Source organism: Syngnathus leptorhynchus, chromosome 11 (genome assembly GCF_054491065.1).
Source record: "Syngnathus leptorhynchus isolate UIUO chromosome 11, UIUO_Slep, whole genome shotgun sequence".
Taxonomy (NCBI): Eukaryota; Metazoa; Chordata; class Actinopteri; order Syngnathiformes; family Syngnathidae; genus Syngnathus; species Syngnathus leptorhynchus.
In genome coordinates, this window is record NC_141205.1 from 3,406,673 (window position 1) to 3,428,060 (window position 21,388).

Consider the following 21,388-nt stretch of genomic DNA (forward strand, 5'->3'; position numbering starts at 1 on the left):
GGAGATGTCTGGAGAAGACGGAGCGATGAACGGACACAGTTATCCGACGTTTTATTCCCTTTTTTGAGACGAACAAATTGGGGAATGACTTGCCGTAATGAGCTGATCGATTCACCTTCATTAATTCATATCAAAGTTGAATCACTTTATTTTGTTTGTAACTATTTTGTCACCTCGACTTATTTGCGAGTCTGCTGTTTCCCCAGAGTTGACAAGATATTCGGTTGCTAAGCAACAGCCTCACAAGAACAACTTTGCATTGTCATTAGAATTTCCTATGATATTCATATATATTCCCAATTTAAGATAGTCATAGAAGCCAATAACATCAACTAAACAAGCTCCAAAGTCTTTCAAGAGTTACCACGCGGACAGGCAGTGACCCCTGCTGGACTCAAGGCAGTGACGTCATGTTTTGGTCAAACAACACTTTATTCACAATGACTGTCAGCACTCAGGTCTATTGCCCTGCTAAGAAACCAAAATTAAAGAAAAAAAAAAAAAAAAAACATGAAAGGCCGATCGCTTAATTCACACCAACATGTTGTTCCTGTGACACATACATAATAAACGTTCTAGGTCTTCACAGTGAATCCTTTTAAGTGCTTTTCTCATGTAAAGAAGCAAAGGACAATCTATACATTCCCCTTGATAGTAGTCCATTTGTTTCAACTCGCACAATGAGGTCCGCCTCTTGGGTATTATAAAAATATTGTAAACATTTATATCAATTGCACAACATACATTCAATTACAAATTTGTACTGTACAGCCAGTTTACTTCTGTATGCTTATCTTGTAGCACCATGTATAAGCAAGCTAGATTGGGACATCTACTGTGTGTGTATAAAGAAGAACGGCATTCATAATATACATTCTGCCAATGAACAAATAGTTTGAACATGGACGGCTGGAATCACGGATGGGTTCGTTAGGACCTTTTTCAAACAGTGGTGAGGCTAACACTGATAGAAAATTTCATTAATGCCTCACAAGTGGCTTGTTTGAGGGGGGGGAGGACATTCATTAATAAAGTCAAGTCCAACTATGATACAAAGCATATTAAGCAACGGTTAGTTTGGATTGAGTGCACTCAAAAGTTGGCACGTCATTGTACAGAAGCGTCATATTGCTATGATCTCTGTTCTACATGTGAGGAAGGAACTCCAATGAGTAGCAGCAGAGTGGACGGCTCGGATGAACGCTGATTAAAGCTAATACTTATCTACACGCAGTGAAACTGAGTGGCTTGTGCATACACGGTACTGTCCCGGATTTTGAGCCAAATGTGTGATGAACAACAAATGGTAATTACAGAGTTTCTGAGCATCCTCTCAGTATCTTCACGCCTCCTGCCTGGGTGAGGGGCTCAGTCCCCCAAAAAAAAAAAAAAAACTCAAACGGATGATGTCATCAGAGCATGTCAGGACCGCCTCTCGTGGTTGGTAACGGGAATCGGGGGATTAGCCCACCCATCCGTCCCAAATTTGTCCCCTGTGGAGAAAACGCGACAAATTAATTCGTGATTGGACAGCGCGGCTCCGGTCGTGGTCGCTTCCTGCTAGGAAACTGAGAAGGGACAATAACGAGACATGTGGTAAGGACGCAACATGACGGATCAAAAACGAAGAGGTTGACATGTTTGCAACGCAGGCAAAGATGTCGTCAAGAGAGCCCGCTTTACTTTTTGTCTTTGACGTTCTTATAATGTCACTCGTTGGACTAGTAGCGCACAGATGCCTCACTAGTCACACGTCATGGTCTGACGAGTGTGGACAAAGGGAGCGGACAATTCAAGTGGCTCAGGAAATACTCAGAAGGCTTGCGGCAGGAGTTTGGCGTGCTACGAAAAGGACAGATGGCTTCTGACAAACTCACAGCGATTTGGACGATGGTTTCTTCACTTTTGGCCTCTTTCGACGATAAACCGGCCTGAAGCATGCACAGCACGGGAACGTGCAGAGCGAATGCAAGGAGACAAACACACACACACACACATGCACACAAACACACACACACACAAACACACACACACAAACAGCAGCGATTAGAGAAATTAGACTTCAATGTAAGTCTTGTATTTTCTGCTCGTGTTGGAACTTTGGCAAAAAAAAGACACATCAGGAAAGCCGAGACCTCCCCGAGTTCTTATTGTAACGTGAATTCCATCTGCGGCGTTTGTAAAAGTAATCAGAAGAAAGAAAAGTGTGTGTGGGGGGGGAGGGGGGGGGGGGGGAAATACCTGTATTCACTAAAGTAGTTTCGCTCTTTGCCTCCTGAAAGGAAATGGAAGCAACATTAGTTTGACTCTGCAATCCATCATTTTTGCCTTGGGGTACGCTCACCCTTCTCGGGGTTACACTGCTTGTGTCCCTTGCAAGCCCGTAATTCCATCAGTTGTTGATGCATGGAATTCAAAGCGTTGCGGTCCAAAGTGCTGACGGCATTTATCAGCTGCAATCACAAATGTCAAGTCTCTGGATGGAAAACGAGATTGCGCTCAATGTGGGACCTACCTGGTAAGGGTCCGTGTTGAGGTCAAAATACTCCAGGAAGCCGGTGGCAAACTCACAGAAGAGGAAGTTGTGTGTGTCATTGATGGTCCTCAGGCACCAGTAGGTGTTGTTGTTGGCACTGGTGCAGGCACAGAACGGCCCCACTGAGAGAGGTGGAAAAAGCGATTGTTTTCAACATTGCTGGCCTGGGATGTGCGCTAGCTAAATATAGGCTAACTTTCCAGCAAACGCCCATCACAAGTGACAAGTTCATGGATTCATGCGGCGATGGGATTGAGCCCTGCTACAAAAAATAAAAATACGAGTGATTGACGCCTCTCCACAAGGTCTACAATTGGTGCCGCAAAATGGCGGCAAAGCATTATTTGGGTCGAAAGGAAACTCCCCAACTCTCAACGACAGGTAAGCCAGAAATGGAATCAGGTGTGTGCAATTTCTTACTTGTCCAGAAGGGGGCGGTCTGCCAGTGATGATTGTCATGGGTGAAGCAAGTGAGGCCCGGCATGCTGCAGGTGTCGTTGTTCTGGAGCCTTTTCAGGAATTTCCGCAGTTTCTTCCTGCGTTTCTGCTCCTTCTCCAGCCACTGCGTCTTCTGCTTTGGCAATCTGATGAAAGGAGATCCCCCCCCCAAAAAAATGGCTAAAACACAGAAACCCACTGCTCATGAATGCCTTAGCCATCCACTATAATATGTACCTCAGCGAATGTATGCGTCCAGTACCCAGCAGAAAGTTCTCTTTCGCTTTGAGCACATAGCTGTAAAGACAACATTTGGACTCAACTGTCGGGTCATAAAAAGCAGATCCAGTCAAGAAAAGTGAGCCCAGATTTTTCTTCTGAGTTTCCCCAGAAGCAGCCAGAGACTAATACTCACTTGGGAACGTTACACTGACATTCCTCTGGTCGCACCTGTTTCAGGTGTCCTTTGACCTCACGCAGGTTCTTTATCTTTGTCTGCAAGGTTTCAATCTAGCAACACACACAGCCAAATTAATAAACAAGGTAGAAAGTTGTTATTGTAAGAATCCAATCAAAACCATACCTCATGCTCAATGTGCATTTTGTGGTCTTTCCATGCCTGCAGCGACTTATAGAGGCCACCGTCACATTTGACTGTGTCATTCATTAGAATGGAGCATCTGTCGTGAAAAAAAAAAAGGAACAAAACGGCAAAGGTGTCAATTCATGTGAAGGATGTGATATTTTTACATTTGCATACAAACCTGTATGTGACCTTGAGGGCAGCAGGCGAAGTCACACTGTTGTCAGTGGCAGGCCTGGCTGTGACGCCCATGCCGCTGAACTCGTCATCGTCCTCCTCGTGCCACGCTCTTTTGCTTTTGTCCGAAGTCCAAGTGGTGTTGTGGGACACTGCGGGACGGTGGGACTCTTCAAGATCCACAGCGTACAGATCTCCATCCAGCTCAAAGGACACTGAGCGTGCCCAACGCTGCCTCGAGGCAGACTTGATGGATTTTATCTCTGGGGAGGATAAGACAGAGCTTTGAGATGTGGAAAAAAAAAAAAAAGATTTGGGGGAAAAAAAATAAACACTGCATATCCTAATTTAAGAGTGATATGCACCACGTCCACATGTGTTTCCCAGCCTTTATAGAGACGAGGCACTCAGTTCATTTCCTATTTACTGTGACTTGGCAACGATGCTATCAGGCAAATGACATATCTCGTTTTGACCACTTGAGGGCAGCAGAGGTACATTCTTCTTTTTTTTCATGACCCTTCACAACCTTGTTTTAGTAATATCCCATTTGATATGGATTTGCAAGCACATTGAAAGTAAGAAAACATACATCTCAAGAGAAAAAACCCAGATTTATTAATAACTATATAATAGTGAGTCATTTAAAAAAAACAGCTTACTTTTCTTAGTGAGCAGTTTCTTTCGTTTCAAGACGGCAGTTTTAAAGCCTATGTTGCCGCAGTCGCAGCCGTCTGCAGTGGGCAAAAGTGACAGCTGGGGACCACCGCTGGCCATCAGGGCTTGCATTCGGGGGGCATAGAGACTGGCCATGCCTTTGCACTTATGAAGCCTCAGCTTGCCAGATGGGTCCTCCACGCACTGCCACTTCTAGTGGCAAACGTAATGTCATATAAAAGCAAAAAAGCTTGATGAATATGCATTTGAATGCATTTTGAAGGCTTTCAGTTATAAGTGTGACAGATACCTGTCCCGGCTGTTGACAGGAAGTCTGGTACTCTGCCTTCTGGCACAGCTCCCTCACTCGCTGGTATTTGGGCAGGAAGTTCTCTTCCTGAGCCATTTCCTTCCCGTCGGCCCTCTTGTGGAGAGGCTTTCTGGAAGAACAAAGAATTGAAACATAGCAAGGAAGCCAGGGACGACGAGGCTGTTGTCAGCAGAGGACAACGCCGCAAATGAAAACATGTCGTAATTAAAGTGCTATTGAGACTTACCCTCGTTCTACAAGGAAGGAGTCTCTCCACATTTTTCCTTTCCTGTTCAAATTGAATCTATTCAAAGGGAGAACAAACATAAGCATTCAAGTGGGAGCAAATGCACATGGGCTGGCAAAGGAAATGCCCAAATTAAATAAATAAATAAATAAATAAATAGTAGTTAAATAAAACATATTTTTAAAAAACCTTTTTTTTTACTTTTGATACAGGGATAAAAATAAACAATCACCTGTTCACTGGTCTGTCGGTGTCGAGCAGCTTGAGGATGGACTTTCCATCCATGTCTGCAGGAATATCGACACCGGCCATGTCCAGCAGAGTTGGCGCTAAGTCAATGTTCAGGACCATATGGGGGTTACTACATGGCAACAAATGCAATTTGGAATTTCAGAGGAGCTCAAAATATCATAGCAAGTTGGATGAAAAAAAACAAAATCTGTCACTCACATGGCACCTTGCTCCACATTGGGACCTCGTACAAAGAAAGGAACGCGAATGTCAAACTCATAAGGCATGGATTTGCCCTTCACCAGCCCAAACTGGCCAATATGGTAGCCGTGATCTGACGTGTAGACGATGTAGGTGTTGTCCAATTCGCCCGTCTCCACCAAAACATGATAGAGCTAAGGGGGGGATGAAAATAAATACTTTGCAGCACAAGTTGAAACAAAAAAAAAAAAGGAACTCAAGTGCACCGGTGGATATATTAATAAGTCTCAAGGTTTGCTTTTCTTCTCTGCGGGTGCGATGACGCGTGTACAGTGTTTCTTTGCCAAAGCGGAGAGAGGCTGTGCGCTTGCCCTCCTACCTTCTCCATGCTGTCATCCACAGACAGCAAGGTCTGCATCCTCCTGCGCTGCAGCATGTTGGTGAACTGCATGTGCACAGGCCTCATCGGCCCCGTGTAGCGAAGGATCCAGTGTTTGTCCGGGTTCGGAGCGTAGTTGTAACTTGGCGTTCTGGAAGGAGAAACATTGGAGAAGATTGTCTGAGATGTAAAATAGCAATATTGCACAATTTCGGTGTATATGTGAGATGACAATCGACATCAAAAGGTGGCACACTGAATACACTTACAGCAAAGAATAGCCCGCCATCGATAGAAGGAGCTCCTCGCTACCATGGCAACAGTCATTTACAATGTCCGGCCGTGATATGATAGACGTTGGTTATTTATATGACCTTTGCCATCGGCAAAACTCCCTCTCCACTTCCTAATGCAATCTTACTTGAAGTCATTAACATTTGAATATACAAGAGAACCCGGGCTAGATTTGGTGGATGGATTGTCTTTGACTTCACGTTGCGCTCTACAGCGTGGAAACTTTTCACCACACAGTAATGACCTTTGTCGATTTCAGCTGACCTATTTCTTTGCAAAGTAGCAGGAAAAATGTTAATGCAATGCTAAACTGCCAGACATGTAAAATGCAAAGCAGCGCAATCAATGCGCTTGCACAGTTTGATCAATATCCTCTCCAAAGCACATGGATGTTTCATTATTTGGAAATAAACAACACTAAATCAAGGCCATTCTAGAAGCAAATGAATTTAATCTCTTCAATGGGATCGATGAAACTGAAATAAAGGCCAAAGTTGTGCGCTTGGATTCACAGTAACCAATGAAATGTAGTGTGATCAAGGTTGCCAAGGTGGGAAGGTCCATCAACAGAGGACAACAGGAAATCACTGGACTGGCGGACGATGCAGACAGAAAAACAGTCGCAGACTGAAAAATGACCCAAGGGATGGAAATGTATGGAAGAAGAGCAATTAAAGGCACTGGGGCCAAATTTAGAAATCTTCAGCGCCTATAGCCTACGTGGCACAGGTTAATGATGCTAGGGGGGGATTAGATTCATCAAGAAAGGAGGAGGGGGCGCAAAATGCACTTGAATTACTGGTTCGGGAATTCTCCCTCGAGGCCCATAGCGGACCTTCTATTAGCCAGCGGTACGGGTGGAAGGAAGGAGCACGAGGCGTGGAAAAGACAACGGCGCTCTGCTCTGTCTGTCATCATTAGCTTGACAACGTTCACGTCTCTCCTGACAAAATGGAACAAATTAGCAGGACTCGTTACATCGGCGCCGACGGTGCGAACGACACGTCAGCCAAATAAATCGGAGCCGCACTCGCGAGAGGCTCAGCTGCCAACAACATCCTCGCCCCGCCGCAAGTGGAGGAGGAGATCACCCATATGTGATTATTGAATTTCTGATTGAATTATTGCTGGAATGAAATGAAGCTTCAATGTGAAGATGATTTATGAGCCAGTTTATAGCCGTGCGTGTCAAAATGTAAAAATGGATCTCTGTGCTCGTCAGTGACGATTAATAAGGTCGTAAAATGGAGCTGCGTAAGTAGATGGCTTCAATAGAGTTGCAAGTCCATATAGGGAAAAAAAAAAAAGCTTCACGGGCAATTAAAGTTAGACTGGAGTGCGTTTGATGTGTGCGATGGGAAGGTCGCTGAAGTTCTCACATGTGCTGCGAAGCGTTGGGGAAGGCGGTGCTGTACTGCGGGGCCGAGTCTTCTGGACCGTGAGGGGCAACGTGGCTCAGAACCATCATGACCGGACGGTTGGGATACATCCGCTTGGACATTCGGAAGTAGTTGACGCTGTCGTTGGTGATGACGTCCGTTAGGTAATCCTGGTTAGGTTGGGACACGGGGATAAAATGAGCCACAAAGTCAGAGCCACGAAATAACATTTTCAAAGGTACCTTTGAATAGTCGCCACTGTGTTTCTCTCGAACTCCATTTCGGCAGAGGGTGTAGTTGTAGAAGCGCGAGTTCTTCACCAGCGCTACCCACTCCCTCCAGCCAGGGGGCACATAAGAGCCGTTATATTCGTTGAGATACTTTCCGAAAAAAGCTAGTCAATTAAACCAGAAAGAACGCACATCATGACACATCATAAATGATCTGACGTTTGAAATCTGTTTTGGACATTTACCCGTCCTGTAGCCCGAGTTGTTGAGGTGCACGGCGAAGGTGTGCGGTTCGTGGTGGGCCTGCCACGAGGGCGAGGAGCAGTTCTCGTTGTTGGTGTAGGTGTGATGGTTGTGGACGTACTTGCCGGTCAGGATGGAGGAACGCGACGGGCAGCACATGGGCGTGGTGGAGAAAGCGTTGGTGAAATGAGTTCCGCCCTTCTCCATGATCTGCCGAGTTTTATTCATGGCCTGCATTGAGCCTGGGACAAAACGGCGGAGAGGGTGGAAAGGAGGGGTGAGACAATGAAAGAAACACCACAAGACAACATAAAGCAGTTGGAGAGCGACTAAAAAGGGTACAAAGTGAAAAAAAAATAAACATAAAGCCATTACGTCGGACGGCGGGGAGAAGAAGACGTGCGTGGCCATGAAGGAATCAATCTTTTTGCTTAAGCGTGACCCATTTGGACTCGTGTGTCGTAAACGCTTTTCAAGCTGATGGTAATTGTTTGGGGAAACAGATGCTTGACCATAAATTCCTGCTTTTCATCCAGAGTCTTCTCACTAGCCATCAACGCAGGACAAAAGATGTCACCCGGGCTATTATGCGACCACTCTGGTCCAATCCCAACGAAAGACCCCGAGTGGGTAGGGAGAAGGCAAGCGTTTGGCACTTTAACAATGCTCGGTTTTTCATGCCAGCCATGGGAGAGGCACATGACTTTGACTAAGCCAGTTGTCACAGTGCCAAGAGGCCGCTCCGGGCCAACCTTCTGGTTCTGGACAGAATAATCATGTGCATGGGAGATAGACACGGACAGATGGAGTGGCCAAATAGAATAAGACTCTTACCCAGCTCGATATCCTGATCATCTGTGAGGATCAAAATGATGTTTGGTCGAATGTTGCGAATTTGCCGGTCCCGCTGGAGGCGAGACCTGCTGCGATAGCCCGACAGATAACTGGAACCCTGTGCCGCTGGGAGAACTCCTCCAAGGATGAGGAGAAGGAGGAGAAGTGGAAGAGGGTTGGAAAGTCGCAGCTCTGCCATGACGCTGGTCGCTTCCACCTCCGTCCCGGGTTTCACACAGCCACTTTTGCGCTCCGCTGCCTCGACCTGGGAGACAAGGCCCCGGATTGAGAATGATGCGCATCACGTTTACGGAGAACAGGTGAGAAAGAGCAGATGCAAGCCTGACGCAGAAATTTCCGGGCTGCTCTTCCATACGAACGCGCTCGTTTGAGCTGAGCTCAGCTCGTTAATCAATCATTAATGATGCATTAGAGTGGTGTCATTGGCTCGGTGTAATGATCTCTGGTGATGAACACATGGCTGCAAGGAAGGGGGCTAATGGCCCTGGGCTGGGGGCCAACCCTGTGAAAGGGAGGGAGGGAGGGAGGGAGGGAGGGAGTTGGACTCAAAAGGATAAGGGGATGACAGGATGGAAATGGGGGCAGAGGTCAATTAGCAGCAAGATTCCGAAAAGAATCAAACTGGAATTGATTAAAAATGAATGTGCACACGAGAGCCAATATTATTGCCGTCAGTAAACGCAACACTACAAGTGACAGGTGCAAAAAATATGAATATTTCCTTGGGTGACTTGAGCATTACATGAAAAAAAAAAAAGAAAAATATTCTGATTTATCTATACGTATTTATCCAACCATTTTTTTATTCAACTTGAATTACCAGTCAAGGCAATTGAGATTCTCATTTGCAGTGCTGGCTGTAGACAAGTGAGTAAAACAAAGCAAAATAATACAGAGTACATTGTGATGATTAGCTATTTACACAATAGCATACGATGGCTCACAACAGTCTAACAATGGGTTCATGATGGCAGTGTGCAGTAATTACTCACCTCGCTAGTTTAGCCGAAACCTATCTATTAAAGGCATCACTCTTATTTTTAAACACTCTACAGAAAACATCGACCTTCAATAACACCGTTGCTATTATGACATGAATAAAACCCCACAGAGCCGACTAAATAAACCAAATTACACAACGCAACACCCCACGCCATCGATTGAGCTGCCAAGCAGAACTAAAGCGCCCGCCGCAATAATGTGTTTATCTAATGACACAATCAAAGCAGACAGACACCCCAGTGACCAGAATCATAAACACTTTGCAGGCAGCTGAAGCATGGCCGCCGAGACGCTCGGCTGTCAGAAAGAGGGAAGCGTGCAACCTCAACCAGGATGTGGCCAGAACGATTCTTGTCTGCAGATGAAGACAACAACAACACTTGAGTCTAGAGGGACTCCTGTGTTTCCTTTACAGCAGCGCGACTGAAATATAGCGGGGTTTAACAGACCACCAGACAAAAGGCACGCCATTCACCTCAGATGACATCAACGAGCCACGGATGAGCAGAGCTCCAAAAAAAAAATCCATAAAATGTCCGATGGATGGCTGCCATTCATTTCATCTACTTTGGTTTATTTCGAAATAACCATAATGAGTACGGAACAGCAGACCACATGACTAGAATGTTCTCTATGTTTTCATTGCCTTGACTTTTTTGGCATGAGAAAAAACACCAGCTATGAAAAAAAAAAAGGCTTGGCAACAGAAAGAAACTCCCCTAAAAGGCTGCGACTGCAACCAGCAGCAAATACGCCATGATGAAAACGGATTCAAGGGCATCTACGGCCGACAAAGAATAAACTCAGTGTGCTGGAATTAAAACGATCCAGTGCCACCAAGTCCGCTTTTCATCATTTGCGGTTTGCAATGTTCGGCGTTTCCCTTTGATAGATCTTCCGAGTCGACAAAAACGGTGCTAAATTTGGTCCCGTGAAAACATTTGAAGCTCAACGTGACTTGGTGTTCTATCAATATGTGAATTATCGGACTATTGACATACCGCGGCTGAGGATGTGTCCTGACATTTCTCCCAAGAGACCCACTTTCACCACCTAATACCAAAAGGACTGATTGGATTTTGTGGTTTTTATCAGCTCCAACTCACACATATGACTTTCTATTCCATCCCCCCCCCCCCCCGCTCACACTCTCTTTCATTTCCCTTTATTATCTGCCTGCATAAAATCTCCAAGCAGACAAAGAGTGTCAACATGGAAGCCAATGTTCTTTCTTTTTCTCATTCCTTGTTTCAGCTCTTGGTTGAATAGCTGAGTCACTCTAAAATAACATATTTTATTTCAATTCAAACCGGGGACAACATAAGTAACTCCCGGCAAGACTCTTTAAAATCTTAACACTTGCTGGCAAACAAGGTAGAAAGGCCAGAAGATGATATCACAGCTACTAAAAGCATGCACGGGGAACACGGATCACGTAAGGGGACGCTAATCCAAAGTGATGCCGGCGGCCAAGGAAACTTGTGCTCTTCAGTCATGCGCTTGTAAAAGGCTCAGGACAGCGGGAGCGCCGCATCACGAGATAAAAACCTAACGCTTGCACATCTTTTATTGAACAAACTGAATTATAAATGCAGCGACAACAGTGTCGCCATGGCGAGACGGCCGTGCCACGGGTGTCTACGCTCACCGGATCGGCTCGTCACACTGGCCAATAACGAGCACGCATCCACACTTTTAAATTTCACAACTCAAGCGAGGCGAGGCAGGCAGCGAGCGCTTGATAAATCTTCCAAAGACTTTGCCGAGGCGTTAATGTACTGTTCCCCTATAAATAAAACACACGGGGTGTTGCGATGCATAAAAGTCTGATTCATCCCTTCTGCCACCCCCTGAGACAGATTGAAAGCTAGAATATGAGAAAAACATGGAGGGGGGGGGGGGGGGGAGGAGGAAGGTTAGATGTTTGTTACAAACTGAAGGGAAACAAGCCCGGGCACATACACGATTCAATCTAATCACTTCGGTAGGATCTTGTATGAGAGACGGGGATGAGTAAGGCCAGGCTCCAAATCTTTCTCGCAAACGAATTTTGAGAGGCGCAGGGAAAAAGACGGAGAAGGCATGAAGAAAAGAACGAAGCTCGAGGCGTGTAGTCGGGAAGGAACAAAGCGGAAGCACCTCAGTCGTAGATGGAGTCGACATTAACATTCGAGGCTGACACGTTGAAAAAAACACAAACTCAGATTTGCTCGACATCGGAATGTTCGATACTTTGTTGCTGGTAATAAATAAGCAATATGAAAGTTTAAAAAAACAAAAAAAAACAAGGTTGTGTGCCGCAAGGCTACCGAGCCGATTCTTTTGGTGGTAATTGAGGCTGGCAGGGCTTTGCTCAAGTGTGACTTTGTTCCCATTGGCACGCCTCCCTCGGAACAGAATGTGAGAAATCCCCAAGGACCCTTCAATTTAGCAACAAAAGTTGGCATTGAGATGTAAATTGTGCAACGGCATACATTTATATGAGGCAAACTTCTGTCAGATGCTGTGCGTGAGAGAGCCAGATTGGCCGTGTATGGCTGTGGAGTGGGAAGAATGAATTCGGACTTGTCAAAACAGTATTGAACGCTTTTTTTGGGGGTTATTTTTAGCATCATATTAAACAGCCATCTTTCATTCTCACCTTTTGCTCTACTGCTGTAAAGTTTGAGAAAAATGTCGAGGCCTCCTACGCTACTAAAAGTTGATATTGGTACAACATTTTGATCCATTTGGTTTTTCAACAGGGGTTCTTGCCTGTCTTTTTCCAAGATTTGCTTTTACTTGGATAATGACAGAGATAAATGCAAAAAGCTGAGCTCCCCTTCTCCGCTAAGATTTCATTTAGATTTGCCTAGGGTTCCAATAAGCTCGCTACTTTTGCAGCTGTCAGAACCTGTTTGTCATTTTTCTATTAGCAATCCAAATTGTGAGAATCACACTTGCGTTTAATGTCAACGGTTGCGTTGAGTGACGTTCGCCGCCGTACAACGTTTACTGATTGTGTTTTTTTTTTTTCTCCTCGACGGGTCAATTTTTCTTAATCCTTAATGCGATGTGGAATGTGCTGTTTGGGCAATCGGTGAGGAATGAGAGCAAATGAGGTGCTTAACGCATTGTTAATCCTGCAGTGAGTCTGATGACTCCACAGTAAGAGTAAAACGCTGCTTGATAGAGTTTAATGTAACTTTAAAAAGTCAACTTTTAGAACTCAATCTGGGGTAGTCCATCAAACCGTTGGGATCTTAGAGCAGCGGCTTCCAAATAAATAAATCAACATAAATATAAAATAGATATATTTTTTGTACGTTCATAAAAACCTGCCTGGGAAAAATAAATAAAAGCTTAGAGCTAGGCGCAAGGTCGTGCTTATTGCGCAACATCCAGCAACCGTGATGTAAAGCAAATTCCCACGGATACACTCGAATAAATCTTTCCCAGAATAGTGGAAGCTGTTACAATAGAAAAATACGTGCATGCCAAAGGTTTTGCAGAACGCAGCAGAGGCAGAGAGAAAGAGAGAGAGTCATGCGTGGGTGTTTCGATTCTACCGAGTGGGAAGGTTATAATTTCATGAAATAAATCATATTCAAATGTAGACCTCATACATGCCAAGGTAATAACAGGCAGATCTTCAATTGTAAGAAAGAGAGAGAAAATAAACCTTCACATTGTCAACATGAGTCAAGCATGGGCAGCAGGGGAAACATTTCAAATAATACTTTGTGATTACGACATTGCATGATAGAGATCAGAAAACGGCCATCTGTATTTTTAGTCTCCAAGTCACTGTTCTCGACTTTTGCCTGACATTTTTTCCTTCTAACTTGCCAGAAGAAGAAATCGCCAGTAGGCGTTGAGTGCCTCTCTGACTCTTGCGGCAGATACTGGACATCCAGGGGGCTATTGATTTCCACAAATAGAACAGTTTCAGCTGAAAAGAAAGTCACAACTACGAGTGAGTTGCACCTCCAGTTTGTACTCTGGAGTAGTCTTGTTGTATTTTGAAAGGCTTCCCAACAATTGAAAAGCTTGGACTTCACCCAGACCTAGATAATAACTACTAATCACGCCGGTCGGTGTGCCATCTCGGCAAGTCTGTGATCTACAAGGTCCATTATCTTTTAAATGCTTCTGACTCTGTGAGATGGGATGCCCGGTGAAGAGTTTACTGGCAAATAAAAAAGGCGAGGATGAGAAGCTAGAGAGACATCAAGGACCGGTGAGGAAATGTTCCTCAGAGAACAAAAGAGCTGTGACGGATTCTCTGGCTTTGCTCTACTGACTATAAATGTCCCCCAAACACACAGAAAGTGCTACATGCTCTAATGCTGTGTATCAGACATCAAATCTTCCCCTGACAAAAGACCAGGACAAGAGTCAGACTAATTGTCTGTGAATGTGCAGAATATGAAGAGTGCGCATTGTCGAGCCCAGCGTCGGGCCATCGAGCACCCGCCGATTTGCCTTTTGTGTCGCCTCCACACTGAACGCACTCACTCATCCAACAAAAGTGAATTTGTACTTGGATTGCGGCCACGTCCCATATAACCGTGTTTTTTGTGCCGGCTGAATTTATGCCCCGCCTCCGATGACATTGACGCTTGTCATTTGGCTGTATCCGGGGACAACCAAGTGGTATGTCGCGCTAGCGTGGTGGTCCCAAAGAGGGGTCCTCATCAAGGTCGCGACATTTGCCCCTCCTCCAAGAGAGCCCCAAAAAAGAGAACACAGAGAAAACACACACAGACCCCCGATTGTGCCCGACTTGGGGTTAACCCCCTCCCTACGGATTTAGAAGGAAGAAAGAAGAGCCCGTCAATGGCGTTTTGTAAACACGCAACTGTTTTCACATCAGAGCATTTTTTTTTTTTTTTTTCGTCCACGTCGATGGGCTGCTTTACAGTCCGCTGATGTCTCAGCCTTTTCTGTCCTATTGTGGTTTTGATAAGGAGCCATTTGTGGTTCCTGTGACAGAGCGGCCCAGTGGCCTCGGTCCTTTGAGCCGGGGCTTGACAGCTGAAACAAGCGAGCAAGCCGGTGGACAGGACAGCCCGCTGAGTGATGGCCGTTCCTCATTGGCACTTACTAACAACGAGCAAAGCCCCCCCTACTGTGAATCACATCTCGGTCAAATGGATTACAGACAAATCAGTCAGCCGCCATTGTTGCGCTGCTACGACCAATTTAGCGAGTTCCCAGAGACGTCAATGCGCGTGACTTCGACCCCGCTCAAACCAATTAGACACGTTGTGATTTGTTGACATCTATCAACATAAGAAATCGGGATATTAATTTTCTCAAATATAACCGGCTAGTTGAAATACTGGGAAGGTGTTAGATAATTTGGCTTTTGGATAATTTAACTCTGATGTTTTTTATTTTTATCATGACCGCTATCTAATTAGCATCTGCAAAAGGGACTTCTCATAATGGCTTTTGCTCAGCCGTGATTACACCCAGCATCCATTCAAGGCTTTCTATCTCGCTGAATTATTCACAGAGGAAATCACCAAGATGTTTGGAAGTTACAGTTCAACAGCCATGGAAGTGATCACCGGAGACTTGAGGAAAATTCATTTCATGACAAACAACAGCTTGGCCATTTTGTGGAGTGATGACAGTTATCTCATCTTGTATAAGGATGCCGTTTGGGAGTTGGGGCTCAGGAGCACCTTTACTTTTGCTCTCCACCCATTCGCTGTTGAAACCCCTTGCATCGCTGGCTAGCTTTCTGTGGGACCTTTTGTCAAGGGATTAATGGGGGTTTTCGCTCCCTCCCCTATTGGAGCCACACAGGGGGTTTAAGATTGGAGCACAGAGGGAAGACCTAAAATTACACAGAGTTTTTCCGCTCGACTGCTTACACGTATTTCCACCGTGTGTGCGCGCTTTGCTCAAAAATCACAGCAGTAAACGATTCAGTCAATGTGGCTTTCCCAGCAGGAATTTGGGGAGATGTATCAAAACCTAGTGATGTTGTTTTTTTTGTTGTTTTTTTTTAACGTGTAGCAGCTAAGAAGCTCAGCGGGTAGTATGTGAAAGACGCATTTGAGTTTGTGACGGGCCTCAAAATGAAACAAAAAGGTCTTGTTACTGCAGTCAACTGGCAAAGCGGGCCTCACACTGGGAGAGCGCATGGCTGGCGTCTCGATAGGTCCGAATCCATCTCGCTGAGGTCCCGCCGTGGGACAGCTGCCCAGACGGGCCCATCTGTCTGCCCTGACCTGTGCTTGGGGACGGCGGGGAGGCCTAAGTGGCCCGCCAAGGGGGGGGTCCCCTGGCATGTTGCCCACCTCGGAATGACAGCGAGGCTGCCAGCAGCTTGCCAAACATGGCCTACACTATTGATGTTGTATCAGGTTGCTGAGACCTTGGCAGCCTTTTAATGAGCGCTCAGATTGATCAGCTGGTAATCATTCCTTCTCCCTTTACGGCGGATGCTTCTTATCGGTCGTTTCCAAAGGGTTGTCGGCTTTCTGCCGTCCCAATAAATATTCATTTAGTTAAAAAAAAAATAGAGCCAAAGGCAACCCAAATGAGCAGATTTGTGTGATGTGTATACAAGTCAGTTGTATTTGCGCAGCTTGAGTGGCAGCCATCATTTTACTTGTCAAAAGATTCTCAAATAGAAGTCAGCAAAAATCAAACAAACACAAATGAAAGAGAGAACGAAGGACGGTTGACCAGCCTGTTAATCTCTTCTCACCTTTTTGTCCCTCCATTGCAACTGCTTCCCTCATAACAGCAGAGGTCTTCGGGACTCCCATTAGACCTCCATTAGACTGCTGGCAGAGAGGAAGCCAACTGTCACCCCCTCCTGTGGTTGTAATCACGACCCCCCAGTCAGAGCGTGTGTCCCCCCCCCACCCGGGATCTATGGCAGCAAAGTGGCAGGACGGAGGTAGAAATGAAAACCCTGTTGGGGTTCTCAGGGGAGAGGACATTGTGATTACTTTTCTGTGGCCTTGACAGCCAAAGCCGCCCCGAGTTTCACAGCCGCGCTGTTGATTGGTCACAGCGAAATGAAATGTTCAAGTATGAAATTCGGAGGATTTTCACGGCTGGAAAAGGCTACATGTTGGGACTTTGTCCAAATGTTCCACACGGACAAACACTCAAATAGCAACCAGCTTTCTCCTTACCACCTTCCAATATTTTCCCACTTCATAGAAAACAGCAACGGCCCCGTGTCGTAATGAATGTCAGTGTGGTTCCGTTTCAGTAATAGTGCAATTAGCGCACTTGGCGACAAGCTTGACACCCCCCCCACCCTCCTATAGAAAATGGACCATCAGCCAGAACAGCAGATTCTGCGAGCGTTCCAATCAGCAGGAGACAAATAGGCACCTTTCAGCATTTACCGTAGGTCACGCTGAGCGAGAAGGTCAATCAGATTCATGAAAGGACGACGACCGTGGACGAATGCGTGTCCTCCGTGAACACGGCGTGACACGGGGTCTTGCCTTGCACACTCCTGCATCCCGGGCATTAAAAATAAATACGGATCCAGGTCCATTCAAGATGCGCATAAAACGGCCAATAAATGAATGGCTTAAGCAGGGATCTTTCTCAACAACGGCGGACAGCGATGATCCACGTTTAGCTTGTTTAGCTCCTTGTTAAACGCGTATCGTTAAAAGCTATTAGAGCAATTATCTTAATGGTGTGTTAACAGGGCAAGCGAGAGCGTGGGAATTGTGATGATATCAGAGAACTGGTGTCTGAATTTGAAATTTGCATGATGCACAAATACACACTGCGAGCTCTTGCTAACCACTCCCTCGCCTGATGACACAGACAATGAGCTGCCACTGGGGAATCTGCCAAGCAGCCTATGTGCATGTGGGGCCGCAGGTTGGCACACTCAGGGGGGCTACACTGGGGTGCCGTCCTGGGCAGCGTGCCCGTTGTTGACAAAGCCCGGTATCGCCTGCTGTCAGGCCATTTATGTGTGCACCATGCGGAAGGAATCAATTAGTCTGAGCTCACAACACAGCACTTTAATATTTGACTTCTAATCAGTGGAGCATGGAAGCAAGCTGGCACTTGCAGTCTTGCTGATGTCGAAAATGAGGGACACTAAAGGGAGCGAAACGTGCCGTCGCACGTGCCCGGGGGAGGAGGTGAGAAAAAGCCTCAAACGAGACGGTCACGTCGGAAAGGGAAAATATCCTCTTGCCCCCGGCGGGATGAGAAAGTACGTCACATTTGCTCACAAAGCAGAGCGAGCTCAACGGAAGGCCAGTTGATGCCATTGAAAAATGAATTGATGAAATCTACATCTGCCCAATGAAAAATGTTCCAGATGGAAATACTTTGGGCTTTGCTGCACTGCAGCAGGCTTGTACCACAGGGAAGAGAAGAAAAGGGAAGAATTGGAAGCTGTGTCCTCATACTTGGGGTCTTGAAGACCTCAAACAGAATAGCTTACCAAAGGCATATCATTCACCTGTCGACTCCTGATAGTGTCGTTGAGACAAAAAAGAGAATCAAAGTTTTTCCCCCCGGTGATCCATAAAAACAGGATTTTATTTTCCAGATGCAGACAAAAATGAGCAGCTTTGTCCAGTATTTTTTTTATGACTTTCTAAATGAACAGCTGGCCATCAAATTATTCTGATTTGGCTTCTGGACATGACTCTCGTGCTTTGATTCACACTGAATGGCTCCAGTCAGTGAGATGTCCAAATAATTATTTGATACGCCGCTAAAAAAAATAAAAAAAAAACCACAAGAGCTCAAAAAGTAATTTCAAGCATGAAACAGGGCCGCATTCCTTGCTTGTTTAGAGATGAAAGCGGGTTTACAGCTTCAAGCCTTGAGACGTGAAGGCTATTTTTCCAGTTATTGCTTTAATAATCCCATCCTTCCTTGCCTTGCTCATTAATGCTTCTCTTTTTTTTTTCTTTTTGCTCACTCTCTCCTCGATCTTTTCACTCTATCCTCGTCTCTTCCTAATTAGCATAGAGCCTTGACAACCAGAGCGGGCAAATGTAGCGAGACCACTACTGGGCCATACCATCACCGATTCATCCAAAAGAGCCAACAATGAGCACGCTCTCTTCTTTGTGCTCATCATTGTCAGACAGATGAATCGAAGTGACGAATCGAGGACTCAAAAGATGCCTGGGCTGTCTCTGGGATGTGACAAATGTATAGAAAAACCAAAAATTGGGTGAGGTTAACAAAGGTCTGCTGTATTGTTGGTCTCTCTCAAGGTATGACAAAAGAAGACCAAAGTGGGAACAATAATCGAAGTTGGAATGCATTCCTCTTTGAAGAAAAAACAATTCATGAGGTACATTCCCGTGGCGTACTTCCACAAAGAAATAAATGTAAAGAAAAAGTGTAAACAAATGAAAATAAATCAAATTAAATGTAAAAAATAAATCAATCCAAGTCATAATGATAAAAATAGAATCAACATGCGTATGAAGCAATACAAATCAGTTAGTGTAACAGCCAAACAAATAATGAGAAGCGCCGATTTTACGCCTATTAAATCTTCATTATCTACCTGAACTGAAGCCAGGTAATGCAAAGGGTGAGTGGCTTTTAGTGAAAAGTCAAAACTCCACAGTGAGAATGTTTTTGTGACCCACACTAATGACAGTGGCATTGTGAGCGCATCCCAAAATGGACATTTGTTACCTCGAGTCTCCAATTAAGCTTAGCTGCTTTTAGAACAAGCTTTAGAAGCCGCTGACTGTGAAGCAAACACAAAGTCAAAATGTCTTTTAATGAGTGACTTCTCTCCTTCAGTTTCAAAAAGTTCCGTTTTTACTTTAAAAAAAAAAAAAAAAAAAAAAAAAGCCTTCTGTCTATACACATTGGGAATGGCAACACTGAACAAAAACACTCTGAAGAGTTTTATGAAACACCGCAAAGACGCATTTAAGGTAAGTCGCTAGAAATTTGGAACAACTCGTTCTCCGGTGCAATGAAATGATTTGCTCTCTTTTCTAATTCTTACTTTTCTTTGCATGTGTCCAACGTTTTGCCCAATTTGCAAATGTGTCACCAGTTTTCGAATGGGCCTGAGAAGCCGGTAAGCTCCCATATATGTTTGTGCCAAGGCACGTCAGCTGCTCTCTCTCTCTCTCTCTCTCCGGTACGGTTCTGCCAAATCGCTCACGGGCATCAAACAGAGGTGACTGGACGGACACCTGTGCGTGTCAATCTCTCCCATCTGTCCATTTGGAGCGGTCAAAACCCAATAAGAGCGTCGGACTGTGTCCCTTTGCTCTTATTTCTGGATCAGGGGCGGGGGCAGAAAAACCAGGACACAGCAGACATGATTTCTTTTTGAGGGGATTATTTGGCCCAACGCGACATGGGCATTACTTTGTGTATGCCAGCTAATGCGGCAGTCTGCGAGGGAGATATACTTTTCATTTGTCTCGTGACAATAAAGGAGTGACGGATTGAATATAAATAAGAAGCCGGGGGGAGAGTGAGGAATGGATTGAAACAGGCTGCGGGCAACAGCGTCGTGTGACAGGCATGACAACTGAGAGAAAATGCCACACCTGGCCTTGTCCTTGAGGTGAAGAAGAGCACCATATATCAAAAAGTCACAGGGAAGAGCAATGGCTATTACCCACCAGAAGAAAATGAGGAGAAAGGGACTATTTTTAGTAGCAGGGTAAAAATACGCTGGGGATTCATTTCATATTTCCATAGAATCCCCGAGTATTAATCATTTGACATTTTATTTGGAACAATCGTTTTAACGTTATGTAATGAACAGAGAAGGATTTGCATCTTAGTAAAGGGAAAGAGAATAGGAAGGTTTTCGGCAACGGAATTGAAAAAAAAGGTGGGAGGGGATGAGACTTTTTTTGTTATTATTTTTGTGTCGATGCTTTGTTACAAGATTATTGCACGGGGATTGTCATGCAATGAAATCAAATTTATTCAACAACAGGGAAAAGCTCTCCATTCCACTCGGCCCCTCCCTCCCTCCCTTCCCCGAACGCGATGGGCTGGAATGGATCTTCACATCTGTTCAGGTTGAGCCTGATGACTTTGGGCCGGGAGGATAAACGGGCAGGCAGGCAGGCAGCGGCCCTGATGGTCTTTTCTTTGATTGTCTGCCGTCTCCTCATCTGGTAGGAGGCTGATTGATTTCAGTGGGCTGGAACCCCCGGACTGCCACTATTGATCCTCCCCATCCCAAACGCTCTCTCTTTTCCAATTAAGAGTTCACTAAGCCGCCACTATAGAATACTCCTAATGAATGCCAAGTCCTTGGCAACACCTAAATGTGACTCTCTCCTATTTCGGCCTCACTTGCCTGCTACTCTTCCACTCTACTTAATGCTCCAAATCTTTTGAAGAAATTGATGAGGATGGAAGATTTCCTATGACTTTCTTTACCTGGAACATCCATATTTGAAGAATTTATAGCGACTTTGACATGAGTGTCGGGTAAAGTAGATCAAAATATGAACTGGGTAAGATTGACATCAAATGCGCTGTCAAAGTTGCGGGACCAAAGAAGCCAAAGTTTTATTTTTTGTTTATGAGTTGAGTTGACTCGGGAGGAGAATAAACAATTCCTGACAGATTGGATTTAATTGACATGTGTTCTTTCAACAAATGGCGCCTACCTTGAGGATTCTGT

At 45.2% G+C, this 21,388-nt stretch overlaps 1 protein-coding gene across 2 annotated transcripts in view; it reads right to left on the reverse strand.

The window, feature by feature from the left end:
* Positions 1-423: 423 nt before the first annotated feature.
* Positions 424-21,388, reverse strand: part of sulf2a (sulfatase 2a) — a 30,777-nt gene continuing 9,812 nt past the window's right edge. Inside the window, exons 4-23 of one of the 2 annotated variants that reach the window (XM_085924886.1) lie at positions 8,740-9,004; positions 7,908-8,147; positions 7,675-7,826; positions 7,433-7,602; positions 5,760-5,910; positions 5,399-5,574; positions 5,181-5,309; positions 4,949-5,005; positions 4,702-4,831; positions 4,397-4,604; positions 3,739-3,997; positions 3,558-3,654; positions 3,390-3,484; positions 3,212-3,271; positions 2,957-3,120; positions 2,516-2,658; positions 2,345-2,453; positions 2,242-2,275; positions 1,878-1,931; positions 424-1,493 (exon numbers count right to left, since the gene is read on the reverse strand). In XM_085924886.1, coding sequence (XP_085781012.1) covers positions 1,463-1,493; positions 1,878-1,931; positions 2,242-2,275; positions 2,345-2,453; positions 2,516-2,658; positions 2,957-3,120; positions 3,212-3,271; positions 3,390-3,484; positions 3,558-3,654; positions 3,739-3,997; positions 4,397-4,604; positions 4,702-4,831; positions 4,949-5,005; positions 5,181-5,309; positions 5,399-5,574; positions 5,760-5,910; positions 7,433-7,602; positions 7,675-7,826; positions 7,908-8,147; positions 8,740-8,938 — 2,658 coding nt within the window. In that variant the 5' untranslated portion in view covers positions 8,939-9,004 and the 3' untranslated portion in view covers positions 424-1,462. The remainder of the gene's footprint in view (positions 1,494-1,877; positions 1,932-2,241; positions 2,276-2,344; positions 2,454-2,515; positions 2,659-2,956; positions 3,121-3,211; positions 3,272-3,389; positions 3,485-3,557; positions 3,655-3,738; positions 3,998-4,396; positions 4,605-4,701; positions 4,832-4,948; positions 5,006-5,180; positions 5,310-5,398; positions 5,575-5,759; positions 5,911-7,432; positions 7,603-7,674; positions 7,827-7,907; positions 8,148-8,739; positions 9,005-21,388) is intronic. The other variant, XM_085924887.1, reaches the window with a different exon arrangement.